This window comes from Microtus oregoni, unplaced genomic scaffold, assembly GCF_018167655.1.
Source record: "Microtus oregoni isolate MIOR12 unplaced genomic scaffold, Mior012 000008F_ref0000371, whole genome shotgun sequence".
Taxonomy (NCBI): Eukaryota; Metazoa; Chordata; class Mammalia; order Rodentia; family Cricetidae; genus Microtus; species Microtus oregoni.
This window is the reverse complement of record NW_024543067.1, coordinates 58,882,345-58,902,702: the sequence shown is the minus strand read 5'-3', so window position 1 is coordinate 58,902,702 and position 20,358 is coordinate 58,882,345. Positions and strand designations below refer to the sequence as shown.

The 20,358-nt window shown below is 47.2% G+C and overlaps 1 protein-coding gene across 2 annotated transcripts in view; it reads left to right on the top strand.

Moving 5' to 3' along the window:
* Positions 1–20,358, top strand: part of Pou2f3 (POU class 2 homeobox 3) — an 83,624-nt gene that overhangs the window by 22,008 nt on the left and 41,258 nt on the right. For both annotated transcript variants that reach the window (XM_041657552.1, XM_041657551.1), the window contains exon 3: positions 7,302–7,336. In XM_041657552.1, coding sequence (XP_041513486.1) covers positions 7,302–7,336 — 35 coding nt within the window. The remainder of the gene's footprint in view (positions 1–7,301; positions 7,337–20,358) is intronic.

Below are 20,358 nucleotides of genomic sequence, written 5' to 3'. Positions count from 1 at the left end.
TATAATTGGTATTTTATTCATGTGTGCTTAGTCAAACTTATACTGATTTATCATGGTCCTATCAGGTATGGAATGCCTTTTTAAATTTTTTTTAAAAAAATGTATTGATTGTGGGGTATGTATGTGCGTGCCATGGTCCATGTGGAGGGCAGCAGTCTCCACGTGGCTTTCAGACATCACTTCTTGCTTGCTGAGACCAGGCCTTTCTTGCTTCTGCTATGTAGTATATACCAGGCTAGCTAGCATAATAGCTCCCCAGCGATCCTCCTCCCCCTCCCCCTCTTGCCATAAGAGTGCTTAGAGCACAGATGCACACCATTGCATCCAGCTTCTTACATGGTTCTGGGGATTGAACTCAGGTTGCCAGGTCTGTGTGGCTTGTGATTTTTACCTACAGAGTCATCTCCTGAAACCCCCTCCCCACCTGGAGACAGGGTCTCACTGTGTATCTCTCTGGCTCTCAAGGAATTCACTATGTAGACCAGGCTGACATTAAACTCATGGAGAGGCTTGCCTGCCTCTGCCTCTTGAGTTCTGGGATTAAAGACACAAACCACTATGCATGCCAGGGTTCCCGAGCCCATTTTTACAAATATTACCAAGCAAAGTAGCGGTATAGAGAAACACAAGGCCCAAAGGAGTAATCAGTGAGGTCTATTTCAGCTTAACCCTTAGCATGAATAACAGGCTTTTAAACAGGTAAATCCTTCCAATCATCAAAAATGAGAATAATAGTTCCTCACACAGCCTTAAGCCAGGCTTGGTGACACACACCTGTAACACCAGGACTTGGGGACAGAAGCAGGAGAATTGCCACAAAGTTAAGGCCAACCCGATCTACACATGTTATACTTCCTATACTTGAGGTTCAATTCTGTGTCCTAGAGATACTTGTATTAGACCTACCGATCTGTTCCTGGAGGTGTCCTGTCTGTAGCAGATGAAGTTCCCAAGAGCTCCTTGGTTAGATTCTGACTATAGCCCTTTCTCCAGATGGACATGGCAAGAAAGTTTCAGACAAGAGATCTAGGGAGCGGAAACTGGGGCTGTGACTTGGCGGGAGAGTTCTTCCCTAGCATTTTGTCACAGTTGCTTCAGCCACTCGTTTCTGCCTCATTTTATTTAGCTTCATTTACTTTTGTATTTTTTTTATTGTGTATCCTTTCAAAAGCACAAAGGGTAGAGGCGAATACAATCAGCCCCCCCCCCCCCCCCCAGGTATCACTCTCAACTGCTGTCAACTTTCAGCCATTCCTGTTGCTGGAATATTTTCTTATAAATTATAGACGTTGTAATTCTCGACTCTAAGTGTGGGAGTATGCATCTCTAAAACATAAAAGACAGTTTCCTTTTCATGTCCAATTAGCATTATTACACATAACAAAACTAATCCCTCATTTTAATTCCTGTGGTGGTTTTGGTGGTCAAGTGTCTTAAAATATGCCACTTGAGTTTTTAATTGCCCGGTGTATCAGCTGTGATTATTTCTATTCTTGGTTCCAGTTTGACGCTAGCTATTAGCTTTGTTGACAAAAGACTTCATCAGGATCCTCATTGTAACAGCGATTGTAAAAGTGGGGTGTATCTGTGCAATTTGACCGCTTTGGCTGACTATCCACTCTAGACAGAAAAGCAAATTGCCAGCTTGTTTGTTAAAACAATTTCCTAATTAGAATAAACCAGTGGTTTACTGATTTTAAAAGTGATTGACTGATTGATTACTGATGGGATCTGGGAAGGACGACTCACACATCCCACAGCACATTGCGGGAGGTGGGAAGACTGACTTTCTAGAGTTGGTTCTCACCTTCCACTTGCAGAGGCAGAGGCTCAATTGTTTCTGTCTCTTCACTCCAGGCTAGCGCTCCACCCCCCCCCCATCCCTATCCCAGTATCAAGTGCTGGGACTGCAGAGCAGATACTTGCCACCATCACAGCTGATTTTTAGGTTCCGGGACTGAACTCAAGTTCACAGGCAGTGCTTTTACTTGGTGAGCTATTTTCTAGCAAGAGAGAGAGAGAGAAAGAAAAAGAGAGAAAATATGTTACATGCCATCGTGGTGGCACACACCTTTAACCCAAGCACTCAGGGCAGAGGCAGGCGGATCTATGTGAGTTGGAGGCAAGCCTGGTCTAAAACAAAGTTCCTGGACAGTCAGGGCTACACAGAGAAACCCTGTCTCCAAACCAAAAACAAACAAAAACAAAAAACCCCAAACCCCGAAATACATAACATAAATACTTCCATCTAAGCTGTTTCTAATTGTATGATTCAGTCTCCCCCTCTTTGAGTTGTATCATTAACTTACCTGCACTGCCTCCCACTTTGGTTTTCTATTAGCGCCCACCAACATGTTTCCTAATGCCAACCCTGTCACCCACTTTTTTGTATTGTCTTCTGTCTGAACCGCTTACAAATCCAGTCAGCGTGCATCCTGCTTACTCGCCTGAGCTGTGTATTAAAGTCTAATGGTCACTTCTGTGTATCAAACATTGGCTTGGGTAGATCTGTTGGGTTGAGAATTTAATTTTATTGTATAGAATTCCTCACCGGAGTTCTCCGAGGCCAAGCGACTGTGGGAAGGGGTTTTCTCTTTGGTTATCCTACTTCAGTGTAGACTCTAAAAGGAAAGGCCCTGGCTGCATGTGCTTTGCTATGCTTTTCTGCAAGTGACAGAAGAGGCTCCCAGAGGGAGCTGGGGCTTAGCAAGGGAAGTGCGTTTTGCGTGCGTGCGTGCATGCGTGTGTGTGTGTGTGTGTGTGTGTGTGTGCATATGCACACGCACACGTGTTGCATGCACTCAAGTGGCTAGAGAGGTGCTAATGCTTGGAGATTCTATGTGCAGATAGGTTAGCTTTAACAACAGTCTCGGTAACTCAGATTAGTTAAGACAGTCATTGAACTGTGTTAAGCACTCAGGGCCCAGAGATAAAGATTATAATAAACCTGGATTCCAGGAGCTCATGAATTCACGAGGGAAACTAAAGCACAAGCCACTGACTCTAAAAAATTTGGCACAGTCAGGTATGGTGGTATACACCTGTAATCCTAGCACTCAGGAGACAGAGGCAGGAGGATCATGAGTGTAAGGACAACCTGGACTATATAGTAAGTTTCTTCCTCAAAAAAAAAAAAAGAGAGTAAACAGGGCTGAGGTTGTAGCTCATTTAGCAGAGTGCTTGTCTAGCATGCAGGAAGCCTTGGGTTCCATTCCCAGCCCTGTATAAATCAGGCATGATAGTGCAAGCCTATAATCCTCTCTGGAGGTGGAGGCAGGAAGATGGGAAGTACAAGATCACCTTTGGTTATATACCACATTCAAGGCCAGCCTGGGATACATGAAATCCTGCCCCCAACAACACCACCAGAAGAAAAAAAAAAGGAAAAAGAGAAAAAAAAACAAATGAAAATGAAGAATATAGCATGTACCCTAAGTAATATAAATGAAAGGAGATGCGGGAGGAGAAATTACTTGCTTTGGGAATGCCTTGCTGAGGATGTGACACTTGACTGGGACCTGAAGGACACTCATCAGATGCTCCAGCTAGAGAAGGGTGTTCCAGTCAGCACGGGCAAAGTCTCTAACACAGGTACTGCCCGTGGGAAAATGGCCCAGGACATATCAGGACTTCCCAAAGGAAACTGTGTAATTTCCAGTTTTGTCTCACGCAGGCCTCTGTGTTTCTGGGAAGGAGGAGATGCTATAAGTCTTTGTTTAACACTGAGAAGCCTGAGACTTCAGCTGGTCCCTGTTTTGACCAAGGAATTCACACAGCTTGGGGCCTGGACTGTAGCCCTTTGATGACAAGTCTGGGATTCCTTCCAAGAATGCTCTGCTGTGCCCCACACCTTGAAGGGATGGCCAGCATCCTAAGAAGAGTCTGGTGACCCTGGGCCAATGCTTAGCACGTCACTACCACCACCTCCCTTCTCTGTGAAAGGGAGCCAGGAATAACTCACCAGACATCTCGATCTGGAGCACTGGGGCAGCAGCCGAGTCCCAGTAAGCCAGGTCACAGCCTGAAGTTCACAGGTGCCACTTCCCAGGCTTCCTGGAGGCTGGGAGGGAGAGCTGCCAGGTCAAACAGATCCAGGGCAGTCTGGGAGGGAAGCTGGGACTTGCACAGAAAAGAAGTGAAGGACGAAGCAGCTTCCTCATTCAGATCTGGAGAGGTGGGCCACGATGACCGTCAGGCGTGTACCTCATGCCTCTGTTGGGTCACAGCATCTTGTTTTAGCCTAGATATCCACATGCTCCCAGTACCTTCTGAGGGGAGCTGGGGAAGTCACTTGGGCCACACCCAGCCATGTCTCAGGCATTTCTCAAGCCTCTGATTTGTGTTAGGGTCTCGAGAAATTGACTAGAAACCACACAGATGAATGGGAATTTAAACAGTGTGTATCTCACGACTAGAGGGTTCTGCCTTGCCGAGGAGGGAGGGAGAGAGGGACTGAGTTACCCTGTGAAGTGGGGTGGTAACATGTGGACCCTTTAAGGTTCTGAACAGAACTCAGTGGGCCTGGGAGGGAGGGAGGGAGGGAAGGAGGGACGGAGGGAGGGAGGGAGGGAGGGAGGGAGAAAACCACAGAAGACAAAACACAAAAGGGCTGCAGAAAAGAGGGCAAGCGAGGTTAGATGCCATGCTAAGCAGTAACCCATGCATTTATTAATCCATTTAACCAGTATTCTGAGATTCTATTATATTCTAAGTTCAGTGCCAGCTTATAAGTGAGCAGTGCTTTTTAAAAGGTTTTTTTTTTGTTTGTTTGTTTTGTTTTTTGTTTTTCGAGATAGGGTTTCTCTGTGGCTTTGGAGCCTGTCCTGGAACTAGCTCTATAGACCAGGCTGGTCTCGAACTCACAGAGATCCGCCTACCTCTGCCTCCCGAGTGCTGGGATTAAAGGCGTGCGCCACCATCGCCCGGCTAAAAGGTTTTAACATTAATTTATTCACTCATGGGGGATACGCATGTGCCACGAGCACTCTGTGGAGCTCAGAGGACAGCATTTCTGTTTTTTAAAGATTAACTTGGGGCTGGAGAGATGGCTCAGCGGTTAAGAGCATTGCCTGCTCTTCCAAAGGTCCTGAGTTCAATTCCCGGCAACCACATGGTTGGTGCCCTCTTCTGGCCTGCAGGCATACATACATGCAGAATATTGTATACATAATAAGTAAATAAAAAAATTAACTTGTGTGTGTATGGGTGGGTGGGTAGGTGCATGCATGTTCCCTGGATCTGGAATGATAAGCAGGCTATGAGTTGCCCAATGTGGCCGCTGGGAATGGAGCATGGGTCCTCTGGGAGAGTAATTTAACAGCTGCAGCATCTCTCTGTCCCTCAGAGGACAGCTAGCAGCAGTTGGTTTTCTCCTTCCGTTGTGCTGGTCCCAGGGATGAACTTGGATTATTATCAGGCTTGGCAGTGGGTACTTTAACCCACTGAGCCATCTGGTTGGCTGAATGTACAACGTAATGTTTAATAAATGCTAATTTTCCCCCACACATATGGAGTCAATAGTCCATGGGGCCCAAAGGAAGGTTGTATTGCAGCTTCTCTCATTGAGGGATAGCTGAATACAATAATAAAACTACCGTCAGGTGGCGCAACCTTTAATTCCAGCACTCAGGAGGCAGAGGCAGGCAGATCTCTTGAGTTTGAGGCCAGCCTGGCCTACAAGAGCTAGTTCCAGCACAGCCAGAAGTACACAGAGAAACCCTGACTCTAAAAACCAAAAAAAAAAAAGGCTATAATTACAAAGAGTAGAAGCAGTTTATCTAGTAATAAGTATATATTTAAGCAAATTACTGTATGTCTATATAATGGAATATTATGTATCAATTAAAGTGAAGTTTGAAAGCATAGGAGAAGTAGTCATAGTTCTAATAGCATACAAAAGCAGATTTACCATGCTCCCTGGAAAAAGGGTAAAAGTCTAGACAGATGATAATCATTCACAGAAAAAGTTAGAATGAAAGGCTATAAAATGGCCCTGGGATATGGACAGGTGATAGGGTGGTGGATTAATAGGCACAAAGCCCTGGGTTCCATTCATAGCATAGTTTAAACCTGGGGTGGTGGTACATGCCTGGAATCCCAGCACATAGGAAGTAGAGGCAGGAAGATCATGAATTCAATGTCATCCTTAGCTACATAGCAAGTTTGAGGACAGTTAAGAAGAGACCTTGCCTCAAAAAAGAGGGAGGGATAAGGCTGGAGATGGCTCAGTTGTTAAGAGCACTGGCTGTTATTCCAAAGGATCTGGATTCAATTCCCAGCACCCATATGGCGGCTCACAACTGTCTATAATTCTAGTTCTAGGGGATCTGACACCCTCACACAGACATACATGAAGGCCAAACACTAATTTACATAAAGATAAATAAATCTAAAGATTTTGGAAAAAAAAAGAGGGATACTACAAAATACCCACAAATATTAATTGTGGTTATGTCTCTATAGAGAAATCTTCTTGCCATTTTAGGCTCTTGCACCAAGCAGCTTTTCTGTTAACCATGTGTTTATTTATTATTTTATTTATTTATTTTGTCAAGAAAAGAAAAGGTTGGGTGTGGTGGCACACACCTGTTAATCCCAGCATTTAGGAGGTGGAGGAGGAGGATCAGGAGTTCAAAGCCGTCCTCAGGAAAGAAATAGGCCTGGACTACACTTGACCTCTTTTTTTTTTTTTTTAAGACAGAGTTTTTTCTGTGCAGCTCTGGAACTCACTAGTAAACTAGGCTGGTCTTGAACTCAGATCTGGTTGCCTCTGCCTCCTAAATGCTGGGATTGAAGACATGGGCCACCACACCCAGTCACACCTGATCATTTTAAACCAACAACGGAACGGAACAAGATGATGAAGGAAACAAGAAGTACAAGTGGACTAAGGGGAGGGATGGAGGGATAAGACAGACGGTACCCGGGTACCGTGATTTAGGCATCAGAATACCTAGACGACAGGGCTGGTTGTCTCAGTTACCTTAGGACAATCCCTGTATTAGTGCGGCTGGTCAGTCCCCTCTTCTCCTCAGTGAAGGACAGAACACCTGCGGGGGGGGGGGGGCATAGACTTTAGGTGGTAGATCCGGAGCTCTGGTTGGTCAGATAAAATGTCTATCCCTAGGGGGACTGTCTTGCTGTGTGACCTTGGGCAAGTCAGGGCACCCCCCAAGGTGACTCCCTGGCTACTGAAGACAGCAGAGGCAAACCGACTCCCCTCCCAGCATCCTTTTCCCTTCCCTCACTCTCTTCTGGTTGCACTGGGGTCTAATATATATGCATCTGTTCTCTCTTTGCAGGAAATGATCGAAATGGCCTAGATTTCAACCGACAGGTAAGAACTTGGGTCAGAAAACATTCATCCTATAAATTCTGGGGGTGTCAGACAAATATAGCATTTGTTGGTGATTATTCTCCATCATCCCTTCTAGAGAGCTCTGGTGGGGGGGGGGCTGCTTTCAGATGAGTGTCTGTAGTTGGGAAAACTACCTGCTGAGCTTCAGCCTTTGACTGAGCCTCAGGGGATCTGTGGCGTGAACTGTCTGAGGATGGAGAGGAAGTTGCAGAGCCCCAAGGAACAAAGTGGCTCTTCCCAAAGAAACGCTTGACCCAATGCAAGATGATAGAGGCCACGGCAGGGAAAGAAGCATTTGGACAGAAGCACTTGGGGACTGGGGAAGCAGCCTAGGGGAGGGGGCACAGTGCTTGCCTAGCATGCAGGAGGCCTTTGGTTCTATCCCCAGTATCAAGGAAACTGGGCCTAGTGGCCAAAGGAAGATCAGAAATTCAAGGTCATCCTTTGCTCCTAGCAAGTCAACTGTCTAAAAACAGGAGTGTGTAACCAGGCTTGGGAAATGGAAGCACTAGCTTAGGACTTCGGATGGCTCCTAAAGCAGGTGAAGTTAGACTTAATTCGGAAGGGCATTAAGTGCCACGTGGAGTTGAACAATAGCAGAGAAATCAATGGGAATGGTATAGAGAAAGTTGAAATGACGTTGTCAAGGTGACAAGCTGGTGGGAAGCCTGGGAGTGGGGGAAGTAAGGTAGGATGTGTTGGGGAGCGGAAGTCTGGACTGATACCAATAAAGGGAAGCTGGGGGGTGGGGCTAAGGGTAGACACAAGGCCAGGAAGCCTGGGTGTTTGCTTCTGTTTCTGCCGGTCTCTAACTGGTTAACGTGTGTGTGTGTGTGTGTGTGTGTGTGTGTGTGTGTGTGTGTGTGTGGTGTGGTCTTAGATGATCACCGGGCTCCTTTCCTATACTTTGATATTCCCCGTCCAGGCTTGGGTGGAAATCTGGGAAGGAATGAGTCAAATGTGCATTCCAGGAATTGCATATATTCCTGTGTTTTCTTATCTGAAGATGGAATCCAAAGTTATTTTTAACATCTCCTAAAAAGGGGGGCTGGAGAGATGGCTCAGAGGTTAAGAGCATTGCCTGCTCTTCCAAAGGTCCTGAGTTCAATTCCCGGCAACCACATGGTGGCTCACAACCATCTGTAATGGGGTCTGGTGCCCTCTTCTGGCCTGCAGGCATACACACAGACAGAATATTGTATAAATAATAAATAAATTTAAAAAAATTTCCTAAAAAGGCTGTTTATTCTAGAAGCATTCTTCATGGTTAAAAAGAGGGTAGAGTCCTAAACCAAAACCTCTCAGGCAGGCAAGTGATCCACTTTTGTTCATCAGAAAGGCTGAGAACTTTGTCAACAAATGAAAACCAACCACTCTCCCCCCGCCTTGGAGATCAGGGGTCATAGACCCCATCAAAGAGAGATCTGGGTTATCTATGAGGAAGGACTCCCAGCTTAAGCAGGATATTAAATTCTGGAGCAACTAGAGGTGAAGACTACAGAATTAGCTTCTTGCTCAATAGCGCTAAATAGGAGACGGGTTCCTCGTATCTGAGAGAAAATTCCAGCCAGGCAGACATGGGAGCCCCCACCTGGTACACTCGTGCTGTGGGAGGCAGGATTATTACTATGAGTTTGAGCCCAGCTTGAGGTGTGGGAGTTAGACCCTCAATTGCCCCCAACAAGATGGGACAGAGTTGTAATCTAGGGAGGGGATTGGAGGGAGAGACTTGCTGCCTAGGCATTGTACCCTTCCCTGGGACTCTGCTCACGTTCACAGCCTCTCAAGACTCCTCTTCTCTGCCCCTGTCCCTCCAAGGCCGTCAGATCTCAATATCCACACTCTCAGAGCACCCTCCTGCCTCTGCTTGGCAGTCACGTCTGTTTTCCCTGTACATCCTGAGAGAAGGCAGCCCACCGTCACTGACCACCAATGCTGCAGGCCCCTTTATCCCATATCATTCCTACTGCATCCAGGAGATAATTATGTGTTGCTAGTCTGACTCTATGGGTGAGGAAATTGCCTTCCAGGCAGCCCCACCTTTTTTCAGCAAGGACCTGAGAGATTAAGCAATTTGACAAAGGTCATGCAGTTGGTCAACTGGCTGGGCCAGGATTTGAACCCACGCCTCTGATTTTAGCGCTTATTTTCCCTTGGTTCCTTTGCTGAATCCTCCTCTGCATCTCTCCATCTAGATAGAGCATCCTTGGGGAGAAGCCTGGGAGCAGAGACTGCAGATGACCTCATTATGACTAAATGGGAGGCAGAGGGAGTAGGGAGAGGACACGAGGAAAGCGCGGCTGTGCTCAGACACAAACAAGGTGTTGTCAGACTTCCCCAGAGCGAAGGAGTCTGTTGCCCTTGGTGTAGCCCCTGTGCAAAGCCCCAGGCTAGTTGGTGCAACTCAGGAGTTGCAGTCTGGAGCTAGATGAACTGTAGTTCTGAAGTTGCATGATTCAGGGGTGTTGATTCATCCACCGTGTGTGAAGTATGACCACGCCGAGCCAGTGATCTTTAGGAGATGGTTGGGTACAGGCGAAGGACCCAGTAGTAGAAGTACTTCTTTGTAGTGAGATTTTGTTTGTGCTTTCACAAATAAAGCTTGCCTGAAGATCAGAGTGCAGAGCTAAACCACAAGAGGCCAGGCAGTGGTGGTACACACCTTTAATCCCAAGACTTGGGAGAAAAACAGAGGCAGACAGATCTCTGTTAGTTCAAGGCTACCCTGGGTTGCTCCAAATTGATCCAGTCTAAAAGACAGATCTCACACAAAGGTGATCCCAGCACTTGAGATCATATGCCTTTAATCCCAGTACTAGGGAAGTAGAGACACGAGTGATATGGTTGGGTAGAGAGAGGAATATAAAGTGGGAGGAGACAGGAGCTCAGTGCAGTCAGAGGCAGCAGTCTGAGAAGCAGTCAGTGTGGAAGATGAGGTCAGTCTGAAGATGCAGTCTGAGGACAGGATCGCCCCTTTGCTCTGAGCATTGGCGGAGGTAAGAACCCTAGTGGCAGCTGGGCAGTGGTGGCGCAAGCCTTTAATCCCAGCACTCAGGAGGCAGAGGCAGGCGGATCTCTGTGAGTTTAAGGTCAGCCTGGTCTACAGAATGAGTTTCAGGACAGCTACAGAGAAACCCTGTCTTTAAAAACAAAACAAACAAACAAGCAAAAAAAAAACCAAACAAACAAGACTCCGAGTTTTTATTATTAAGAACAAATAGAATTTGTGGCACACCTCTTTGTCCTAGGGCAGACACATGGGATTGAGAGGTAGCTGGAGGAGATCAGATACCTGGATAGAGGGAAGCAGGGGCCTCCAGTGTTGCCTGCTCTTTGTTAGTTGCTGGCTTCTCCCTTTTGAGCCTGAGCTTCCCCATGAACAAAATGAAGAGGTTTGGATATGATGTCTCCAAGATTCCTATAATGTATGTGCTAAGGAAGCACTAATGAGTTGGACTGGGGCTTCCACTTTTGTTTGAGACAGAGTCTTGGGCTCATTCTGCCTTCAAGGTCACTAAGTAGCTGGTGATGACCTTGAACCTTTGACTCCTGCCTCTGACTTCTGAGTACGGTACCTCAGCTGTCATTATTATTTATATTCTTATAAAAGAAATGGGGCCGAGAGTTAGCCTGACCTGTAGAATTCAAGGAAAAGTAGATCCCTGAAAGCCTTTCTAGACTTTTCAATCTTGGACTATACGATGAAAAGAATCCTTTGTAATGCTGGAGCAATGGCAGAAAGACCCAGGAGGTCATATTGCTACCCTCTGCTGATTCCCTGGATATCAGTTGTTCTTATATGTGAGACAGGGGTGCCCCTTGTAAGAAGAGAAATTACAGTCTGAGTAGGGAATGAGGATACTGAGCTCGGCAATATTGCCTGAGGATCTCTCTGAAATGAGGGTCCTGGAAGTGTGTGGCTCAGGACCAGTGGGACTCTTAACTGGCAGAAAGTGTCGAGAGTGTTCCAGGCATAGAAGACAGTGAGTATGAAGACTTCACGCAGAGAAAGGGCTAAATCTGGGGAAACTGGAGAGGCCAGGAAACAAGCTGGCAGAAAATGAAGCCGGAGCTGTGGGTTGGGCCAAATCAGAAAGACTTCTGTGTGCTAGCCATGAAGTTCAGAACTTCTGCAGGGAGTAGGGGCTCACGAGGCATTTCAAACACAACTAATACCAGTCAAGGGCAGAGCACTGATGGGGCACAAGGGTGAGGAAGAGAAGGAGGACAGATGGAGAATGGATGCTGGATAGGTTAAATGGGGTGGTGGTGTAATGGACAGAGCTGGGTAAGTTTACAACCAGGAGACAGCAAAGATGCCGAGTGTATCATCAGAGCCACCTTGCCTGGGCTCAAGTCCTGGCTCTGTGCTCCATGACTGTGTGACCTTGGGCATGTTCCTCTATCTCTGCGTGGCTCAGTCTCATCTGGAAGATGGTGAGAATAATGTTATCTGTTGCATGGGGTGGTTGTGGTGTTCAAGGGTGACATGAGTATGTGCCCCCTACACAAGATCCTGAACACATGGACTGTAGCATTTTTCTGTGACTAGCACATCACTGGTTGGCAAGAGTCTCAGATTTGAGAGAACCCTCTTTGAGATATGATCAGGGGGTGTTAGGGCAACAAGGTAGATGTAGACCAAAAAAGAGGAGGCTGAGTAAGATGTAACCTTAAGGCCCCTTAGCGCTGGTAGGAATGCCATCCAAAGACAAGAGGGCAGAGCCAGGGCCAGCTCATTCAGCGGTGGGTGGAGGAGGGGGGATGAGATATGGAAGTACAGGTACTCATAGTTAGTGAGAAGTTTGGATCTGGAGCCCAAGCTGGACATGGGTCAGGACTGAGGCTACCCTGATTCAGGCTCCATGAAGAGATGAAGGGATGCACTTAAGGAAGGGAGAAGGAGCTCTCAGAGATGGGCTAGAGACAGGGTGCTTGTAGATGAGTCTAAGAAGGGATGGTGACGCGGAGTAGAGGAGAGCCACGCTGAGGCAGGGGCAGTTTTGTGGTGATGGGAACAGTGTGCAGAGATACTGGTGAGCCCCGTCTAACAGTGGGAGAGTAGACTAAGTAGGGAGCAGCAATGGTGGTGGCCTGTGTAGTCCTTGGTGAGAGCCAATACCAAGCAACCATGGTTGGGAGTTGAATGAGTTAAGGAAGTGATGAAATTTGTACTGCAGAACCCCCTCTCAAGAAAGGGGATTGTGAAGGTGTCAAAGCATTGGCTTAGAAAGAAGATTGTAGAGAGAAGACTTTTGGGCGCTGAGGAGGCAAGAAGTGGGAAGATGCAATCTAGACAGGGGATATGGTGGCACCCAGGGGAACCCAGTGGAAGCCTTAGGTGATGAGCAGGGCTCTTCTGAGAGGGATGGAGGCTGCCTTGAATGGTTTGGAGGCTTTCTATTCTGTTTTGTTTGAGACAGTCTCATGTAGCCTAGGCTAGCCTTGTACTCATTATGTAGCCAAGGTTGGCCTAGAATCCTTCTGCCTTTATCTCCGAGGCTCCAGAATTACAAAGGTAAACAGCCCCCTAATTCTGTGAGCCACCAGGAAAGTCTGAAGCAAGTTGGAAAGTTTATTCTGTCCTCCAAGCTGGGCATCAGTGACCTGAGGTTTCCTGTCAGTCTGAGCACGGCAGTATTTGGGGCCCACTAACACTATAAATGGCTTCCCTGTGTCCTGTTGACCTCATTGTCATATTGTACAGAGCAGTTGCCCTGCTGTGTCCCTACACAGCACTGAGTTTGTCTCTGGCTGCTAAGACACAGACTGACTTGTAGTATTTAATTAATTGGCTCCACAGGGCACCTTCTCTAAAATCAGCAAGATTCAGCATAAGGAAAGGTCTCTGCGCACTCAGAGTACTGGAGAATCTTCTCTAAGGAGGCCCACAAGGGAGACAAACAGGCAACGCCAGTCTCCACAGCTGGCATGAAAGAGCTTGTGGGTAGCAGAAGAAGCTCCTCGCAGGGGGCACCTAGGAACAGTTGAGCTTAAAGAGAAAAGAAAGGAACTGCCTGGGTTTGGCTTAGTCCTGCAAACCTGTGCTTGGCTGGGTGCTGTGGAGTGGGAAGGTGGGAAGCATGGTCCCTGCCCACAAGCACTCCCGGTGCAATCTGGGGAAATGGACTGTGTCTAGCAGGAGGAGAGCCTGCGTATAGTAACATCCATGGGGTGAACCCCTAAGTTAAGAGTCCCATGAGCAGACACAACTTTGCTGGAAGGAAACAGAGGCTCCTGTGAATGGCCCAGGAGGCTGAGAATGAAGGCTGACAGGTTCTCTGATTTTCTGGGGATTCTGAAGTATTCCAGAACTGTCCTGTGTGGATGCTGGCTCTGCCAAGATGAGTCTGGATAAAAGAGAGATGGGGCTAGGCCTGTAATTCAGCTACTCAAGAGGCTAAGGCAGAAGGTGTGGTAGGCACATGGGAGCCTCCCTGGGCTACAGAGGGAGTTCAACACTGGCCTGGACAGCTTAGCACGATCCTGTCTCAAAACATAAAGTCAAAAGAGGGCTAGGACTGCAGCTAGTGGTAGAGTGCTTACCTACTACGCGCAAGGCCCCAAGTTCAATTCCCAGCACCAGGAATAAAAGGGAGAAGAGGAGCCACTAAACCACAATCTGTCACCTCTGTGAAGCAGAATTGGATTACAGGATACCATTATATATCTCCCCCTGGCCCCCACTACAGCTCCAAGTCAGCAAAGCATTGGAAAATAAAGAAACTGGCAGCACTATACTGGAAGCAGTGTTTTGATGGATGGCCACGGCAAACTTCCTGAGACCCCAGAATTACAGAATTATCCACACAGAGTCTGGCAGAAGAAAAACTAGACACTGGAGCCAAGCATAATACGCACACACACTTTTTTCTAAGTCACATCCTCACCAGACCCAGCATTACAGGATTCTGAAAAGCCCCCTTCAAATCTTAAAATGAAATTGTTATAAATTTTAAAAATTTCCCGGCATGATGGCTCACCTCTGTAATCCCAGCACTTGGGAGGCATAGGCAGGTAGATCTCTGTGAGTTTGAAGTCAGCCTGGTTTACATAGTAAGTTCCAGAGCAACCGGGCAGCATAGTGAGACCCTATATTAAAAAAAAAATTAATAAAATTTGCCTGGTGGTGGTAGCACTTGGGAGGCAGAGGCAGAAGGATCTCTGTGAGTTCAAGGTCAACCTGGTCTATAGAGTGAGTTCCAGTCAGCCAGAGCTACACAGGGAGACCCTGCCTAGATAAACAAACAAAAATTAACAAAATTCTCTAATTTGAATAAAAAGGAGAAAGCTAGGAAATTTACAATTAAAACAATTTACTTCCAGAAAGCAAATCCTTGGACACCCCCCTGAAAGGATTAATGAGATGGCTGTATGCTTACGCCTCTCTGGATGTGATAGACACATGCAGACAGGGTTTGAAACTGTCCATTGGCAGTTCAAACAATATAAAACAAAAATGTCCTCGTCAACATGAAACTAGGCATTCTGTACATATGTGTAATCCAAGTTCTCAGGAGGCTGGATGGGGGGTCACCTCCAGTGTGAGTGAGCTCTCAGGAGGCTGGATGGATGTGTTACCTCCAGTGTGAGGCTAGCTCTCAGGAGGCTAGATGGGAGATCACCCCCAGTGTGAGGTGAACTCTCAGGAGGCTGGATGGGAGGGTCACCCCAGTGTGAGGTGAGCTCTCAGGAGGCTGGATGGGGGGTCACCCCAGAGTGAGGCGAGCTCTCAGGAGGCTGGATGGGGGGGTCACCCCCAGTGTGAGGCTAGTTTGGATAGTGAGTTTAAAGTCAATTTGTTACAGAATATGACTGTTCTCAATCCAAAAAAAATTTTTTTAATTAAAAAGGAATTTGGGCCTGAGTTTATAGTTTAGTGGCAAAGCATCTGTTTGGCTTCTGTGAAGCCCTGTTGGATATATAATACCACCAACAAAAAGAAAACAATCTGTGCGCTGGTGGTGCACATCTTTAATCCCAGCACTTGGAAGACAGAGAGGCAGGTGAATCTCTGAGTTTGAGGCTAGCCTGGTCTATAGAGCTAGTTCCAGGACATCCAGGGCTATACAGAGAAACCCTGTCTTGAAAAACCAGAGAGAGGGGGAGGGCGGGAGGGAGAGGGACAGAGAGAGAGAGAGGGGGAGGGCGGGAGGGAGAGGGAGAGAGAGAGAGAGAGGGAGGGAGGGAGGGAGGGAGAGAGAGAGAGAGAGAGAGAGAGAGAGAGAGAAATAGAAACACAAAAAGCAGCATATATATACCCAGGGAAAGTGCATGCTGAGTGTACAAAAGGACCAGGGAGATAGTTCTGGTCAGTGCACTGCCAACTGATTAAGCACCAGGACCTGAGTTTGGATTCTTCAGAACCCACGTAGAAAATCTGGGCATGGTTGCCCTTATATGTAATATAACACATAGGGCAGAGCTTTCTGCCCCACTAGTCAAGCCAATGACGAATGACAGGTTCAGTGAGAGACCTTGTCTCAAAAGATAAGGTAGAGAGGAAGCTGTCTGATGAGTTCCCATGCGCACACACGTGAATACACACACACGCACACACGCACACACGCACACACGCACACACACACACACAAAGTCTATAAAAGAGCTGGGCATGGCGATGCATACCTGTAATCTGAGCACTTAGGAGGGATAGCCAGGAGAGTCACAAGTTAGGATCATTCTCAGGTACAAATGGAGTTTGAAGCCAGCCTTGCCTTCATAAGACTCTGCCAAAGAGAGAGGAAGGAAGAAAGAAATGGAAGGAAGGGCAAAAGATAGTTTGTGTTTGCCTACAAGGTGGAATTGGGGTGTAAATTTTGTGATTAAAGATCAACCATTTGCCAACTCAAATGTCCCGTGGGGCATTTGAAGATACTGCAAAAGCTGTTTGTAACACGAACACATGTTTCTTGTTTGGCTCCGTGTCCTGCGGCGCTACACAACTCTACGGCAGACTCTGCCCAGTGGATCTGAGTGGAGCCGCCTGTCGTTAGGACAGCCAGCAAAACAACCCCATGGACTTCAGCAGACAGCTGTCCCGCCTGCCAAGAGGATGCCACTTCTGCTGCACCAAGAGCCAGAGCCAGATGAACCTCTGGCTGTTTTCCTTATACATAGAGATACAGGAAGTGAGGCCTGGGGGCTCCCCCTGGTCATGGAAACGGGCTCCCCAGAAATAAAACACAGCCTCTGTGTCCTGGAACTCAGTTTGCTATCTAGCCTAAAAATGTCAGGGTGATAATACTGGAGGACCTAGAGAGTTGCTTCTGCTGCTTATCTGTTTCTCTCTCTCTTGTTTTTTCGAGGCAGGGTTTCTCTCTGTAGCCCTTGCTATCCTGAAACTCACTCTGTAGACCAGGCTGGCCCAACTCAGAGAGCTGGCTGCCTCTGCCTCCCAAGTGTTGGAATTAAAGGCATGTGCCACCATGCTGGGTACTTCTTGCCACTCATTATCCTGCTGTCTGCAAAGCTTAGTCCACTTGGTACTGAGGCTGCTGCCAAGGCAGGGAGCAGCTGATACTGACCCTCCGGCCATAGTACAAGCATGGCTAGCAAAAGGACACATTTTTTTTTAAAAAAAATCATAACTACATTATTTTTTTAATTTAAGAATTTTGAGAATTTTATTCATGAGTACACTGTATTTGCATCATTTTTAAAGACATTTATTTGTTGGAGAGATTCAGTGACTAATATGAGCAGTTTATATCCCCGAGTATATTCTTTTTTTTTAAATTGTTTTTATTGAGCTCTACATTGTTCTCTGCTCCCCTCCTTGCCTCTCCCCTTCCCTTTAACCCTCTCCCATGGTCCCCATGCTCCCAATTTACTCAGGAGATCTTGTCTTTTTCTACTTCCCATGTACATTAGATCCATGTATGTCTCTCTTAGGGTCCTCATTGTTGTCTAGGTTCTCTGGGATTGTGATTTGTAGGCTGGTTTTCTTTTGCTTTATGTTTAAAACCCATTTATGAGTGAGTACATATAATAATTGTCTTTCTGGGTCTGGGTTACCTCACTCAAAATGGTGTTTTCTACTTCCATCCATTTGCCAGCAAATCTCAAGATGTCGTTTTTTTCTGCTGTGTAGTACTCCATTGTGTAAATGGACCATATTTTCCTTATCCATTCTTCAGTCGAGGAGCATTTAGGTTGTTTCCAGGTTCTGGCTATGACAAACAATGCTGCTATGAACAGAGTTGAGCAGAAATCTTCACCTCTCTAAAAGTGTACGAGTTTTATCGTTGCTTTCCCATTCTAGCTTGGGGAGGTGCTGCATCTCAGCTCCCAGAATTTGGGAGGTGAAAATAGGATGGCCAGAAGTTCAAGGTCACCCACTGCAAGAAAGCAAATTGATGGTTAGCCTCGGCTATATGAGATCCCATCTCAGATCCTCTGTCAAGAAAAAAAGAGTCATTGAATGGAAAGAGTGTAAGCCAGGGCCACCTCCGCAAAGAATAAGCTGGCTCGACTAGGTGACTAGGGAGGGGTGGAGCAGAGTTTTCAGGCAGAAGATAATCGACAAGATTAAGTGACTCTACCGATTTCCCCACCACAGCCATCGTGTGTATGATAATGTGTCATTCATTGGCATTTGACCATGCTCCAGACACCACATAAGAAGTGTTTTTACAAACATTGTTTCTTTTAATATGTGTAGCAACCCTGTTAGATAGTTGGCGTCGTCCCCAGTCTATAGGTGAGTAAACCAAAGCATTGAGGGGTTAAGGGATTTCCCATGCCACGCTATACACAATATCCAGGTTGAAAGCTGGGCCGATGAGTCTCCCAGTCCACAGTTCTGTGGCCCTGATGCTCTGCTTGTCTTGCACAGGGTGGTTTGATGAAGAGGTACAGCCAGCCAGGTTGCCCTGGTTACTGACTCCTCTTTATAACTTAGTTTTCTCATCCAAACTTGACATCAGTAACTGTGTCGACTTCCCACGATGTCTTAAGAATGAATGCAGATCTATACAGTACTCGAGAGTGTTGGCATACAGTAGCCTGCCGATAGTCATCAGCCCTTAATACTTGCCGATAAAAGGAAACCAGTGTCTCTTCTTCTTGGCTGGACTTAGACCAGGTAGGTCAGGCTATAGATGCTTCTAGAAAGGCCATTACCCACCCTCCCCCAAGGCTCTGTCATCTTCTGGTCTAAGCTTCCCCAAGCTTGGACAGGGATGCAACAATAAACGCGTGTGCTTTTTGCAGAGGTGATTTGTCCCCCTTTGCCAGCCATACTTGATGCTTTGGGCTAAAGCTGGTTAACAGCTGTTTCTTATTTACAGCCTGGGCAGAACCCTCAGTACTGAGTAAACCAAGCCTTTTAGAGAGGAGGGTAGAGTAGTGAGTGGCAGGCAGGAACAGGAGGCTTCTCCAGACTTTTGTCACAGAAACCACCAGAGAGGCTTTGTGCAGTAAGATTAGGTCTGAGTGTTCAGGCTCTAGTAAGTTCTGCGGTTACTTGTGGGTCCAATCTGGAAACCTCTCTTTACCCAGGTTGTTGGAGCCTGTCCTGGAACTAGCTCTTGTAGACCAGGCTGGCCTCAGACTCACAGAGATCTGCCTGCCTTTACCTCCTGAATGCTGGGATTAAAGATGTGCGCCACCACTGCCTGGCCTCCCTTATTCTCTAAGCATCAAAGATATGAGCTATCCTGGAAGATGTCAGTGAGTGGCCTTTCATGTGCACAGATGCTCGTGAGGCTACACGTGGGGCTAGCGATCTCCCTTCCTGTACAGTCTCTCTGGAACAGAGGTCTTAAAAGAGGAGCCGGTTTTGGTTCCAAACAGTAACAGAAGTCAACGCCATTTATTGAAGCTTTAGTTTACAGAAGTCAATGACTGTACACAGTATAAGCAGTAGCTCATTAAAACCTCACACTGGGCTGGGATTATTATACCTAGCGTGAACAAAGCTCTAGGCCCCATCACCACAAAAACAAGCAAAACAAACCTATAACAACCCAGAGAGGTTGATTCTTTTCATCCATTTTTAAGGTGGGGAAGAGGTCAAGCTACTCGCTAAGGGCCTGGGCTCCAGCCTAAGAGGCTGGGTACCCGGCACTTTCCATAGGTTCTACTTTATTTGAGATTGCTTAATCCTTACGACAGCCAGTGAGGTGAGCGTTGCTATTCCTATTACAGAGCTGGGGAAACTACAGCTCAGAGAGGTTCCGAAACTTCCCTGTGGAGGGCCTTGGCGGCCAGGTAGGCCTGTCTGACTTCTCACCACACCAGGCTGGTTTGAGAAAGAGAAGCAGGGGTGAGCAAAGAGAAAGGAGACTCCCGCTAGTGATGCCCTGACTGAGTCTTACCCAGAGCCCCTCACTGGATGACCTGTACTTTTCCACACCGACAGAACCTTCTCACTCCTACCATCTCCTGCAGACCTCTCCTGCCTGGGGCTTGCCAGTGGGGAAAGCAGAGATCATATCTTCGCCTCATGGAGGGTTGCCAGGTGAAGGGGTGGGGTGCAGAAGCGTTCCCACCCAGAGAGGGTTCCCCTGGCCCTGGGAGTTACCACTTCCCTGGGCTGTTCGTGAGAAGGGTACAGGGAGGAGAGCCTGTTTTCATGTTGTGCCCGCAGGCCCGGGGCGGGGCCTGGCTTTCTCTCTGCCCTAAGGCAGAGGGCTTCCTGGGAGACTGCCCTAGTATCTCTTTGAGAATATTTCTCGAGGAATTATAGCTTCAAATGAAAATATTCCAATTTCCACCAGTCCGGGGTCCCTCTGCTGGGCTTTAGTGTGTTTGCTCTGTTTTTTTTTTAGAGATGAACCATTATAATCTTTATTATGCATTTATTTATTTATTTATTAAAGATTTCTGTCTCTTCCCCGCCACCGCCTCCCATTTCCCTCCCCCTCCCCCTCCCCCCAATCAAGTCCCCCTCCCTCGTCAGCCCAAAGAGCAATCAGGGTTCCCTGCCCTGTGGGAAGTTCAAGGACCACCCACCTCCATCCAGGTCTAGTAAGGTGAGCATCCAAACTGCCTAGGCT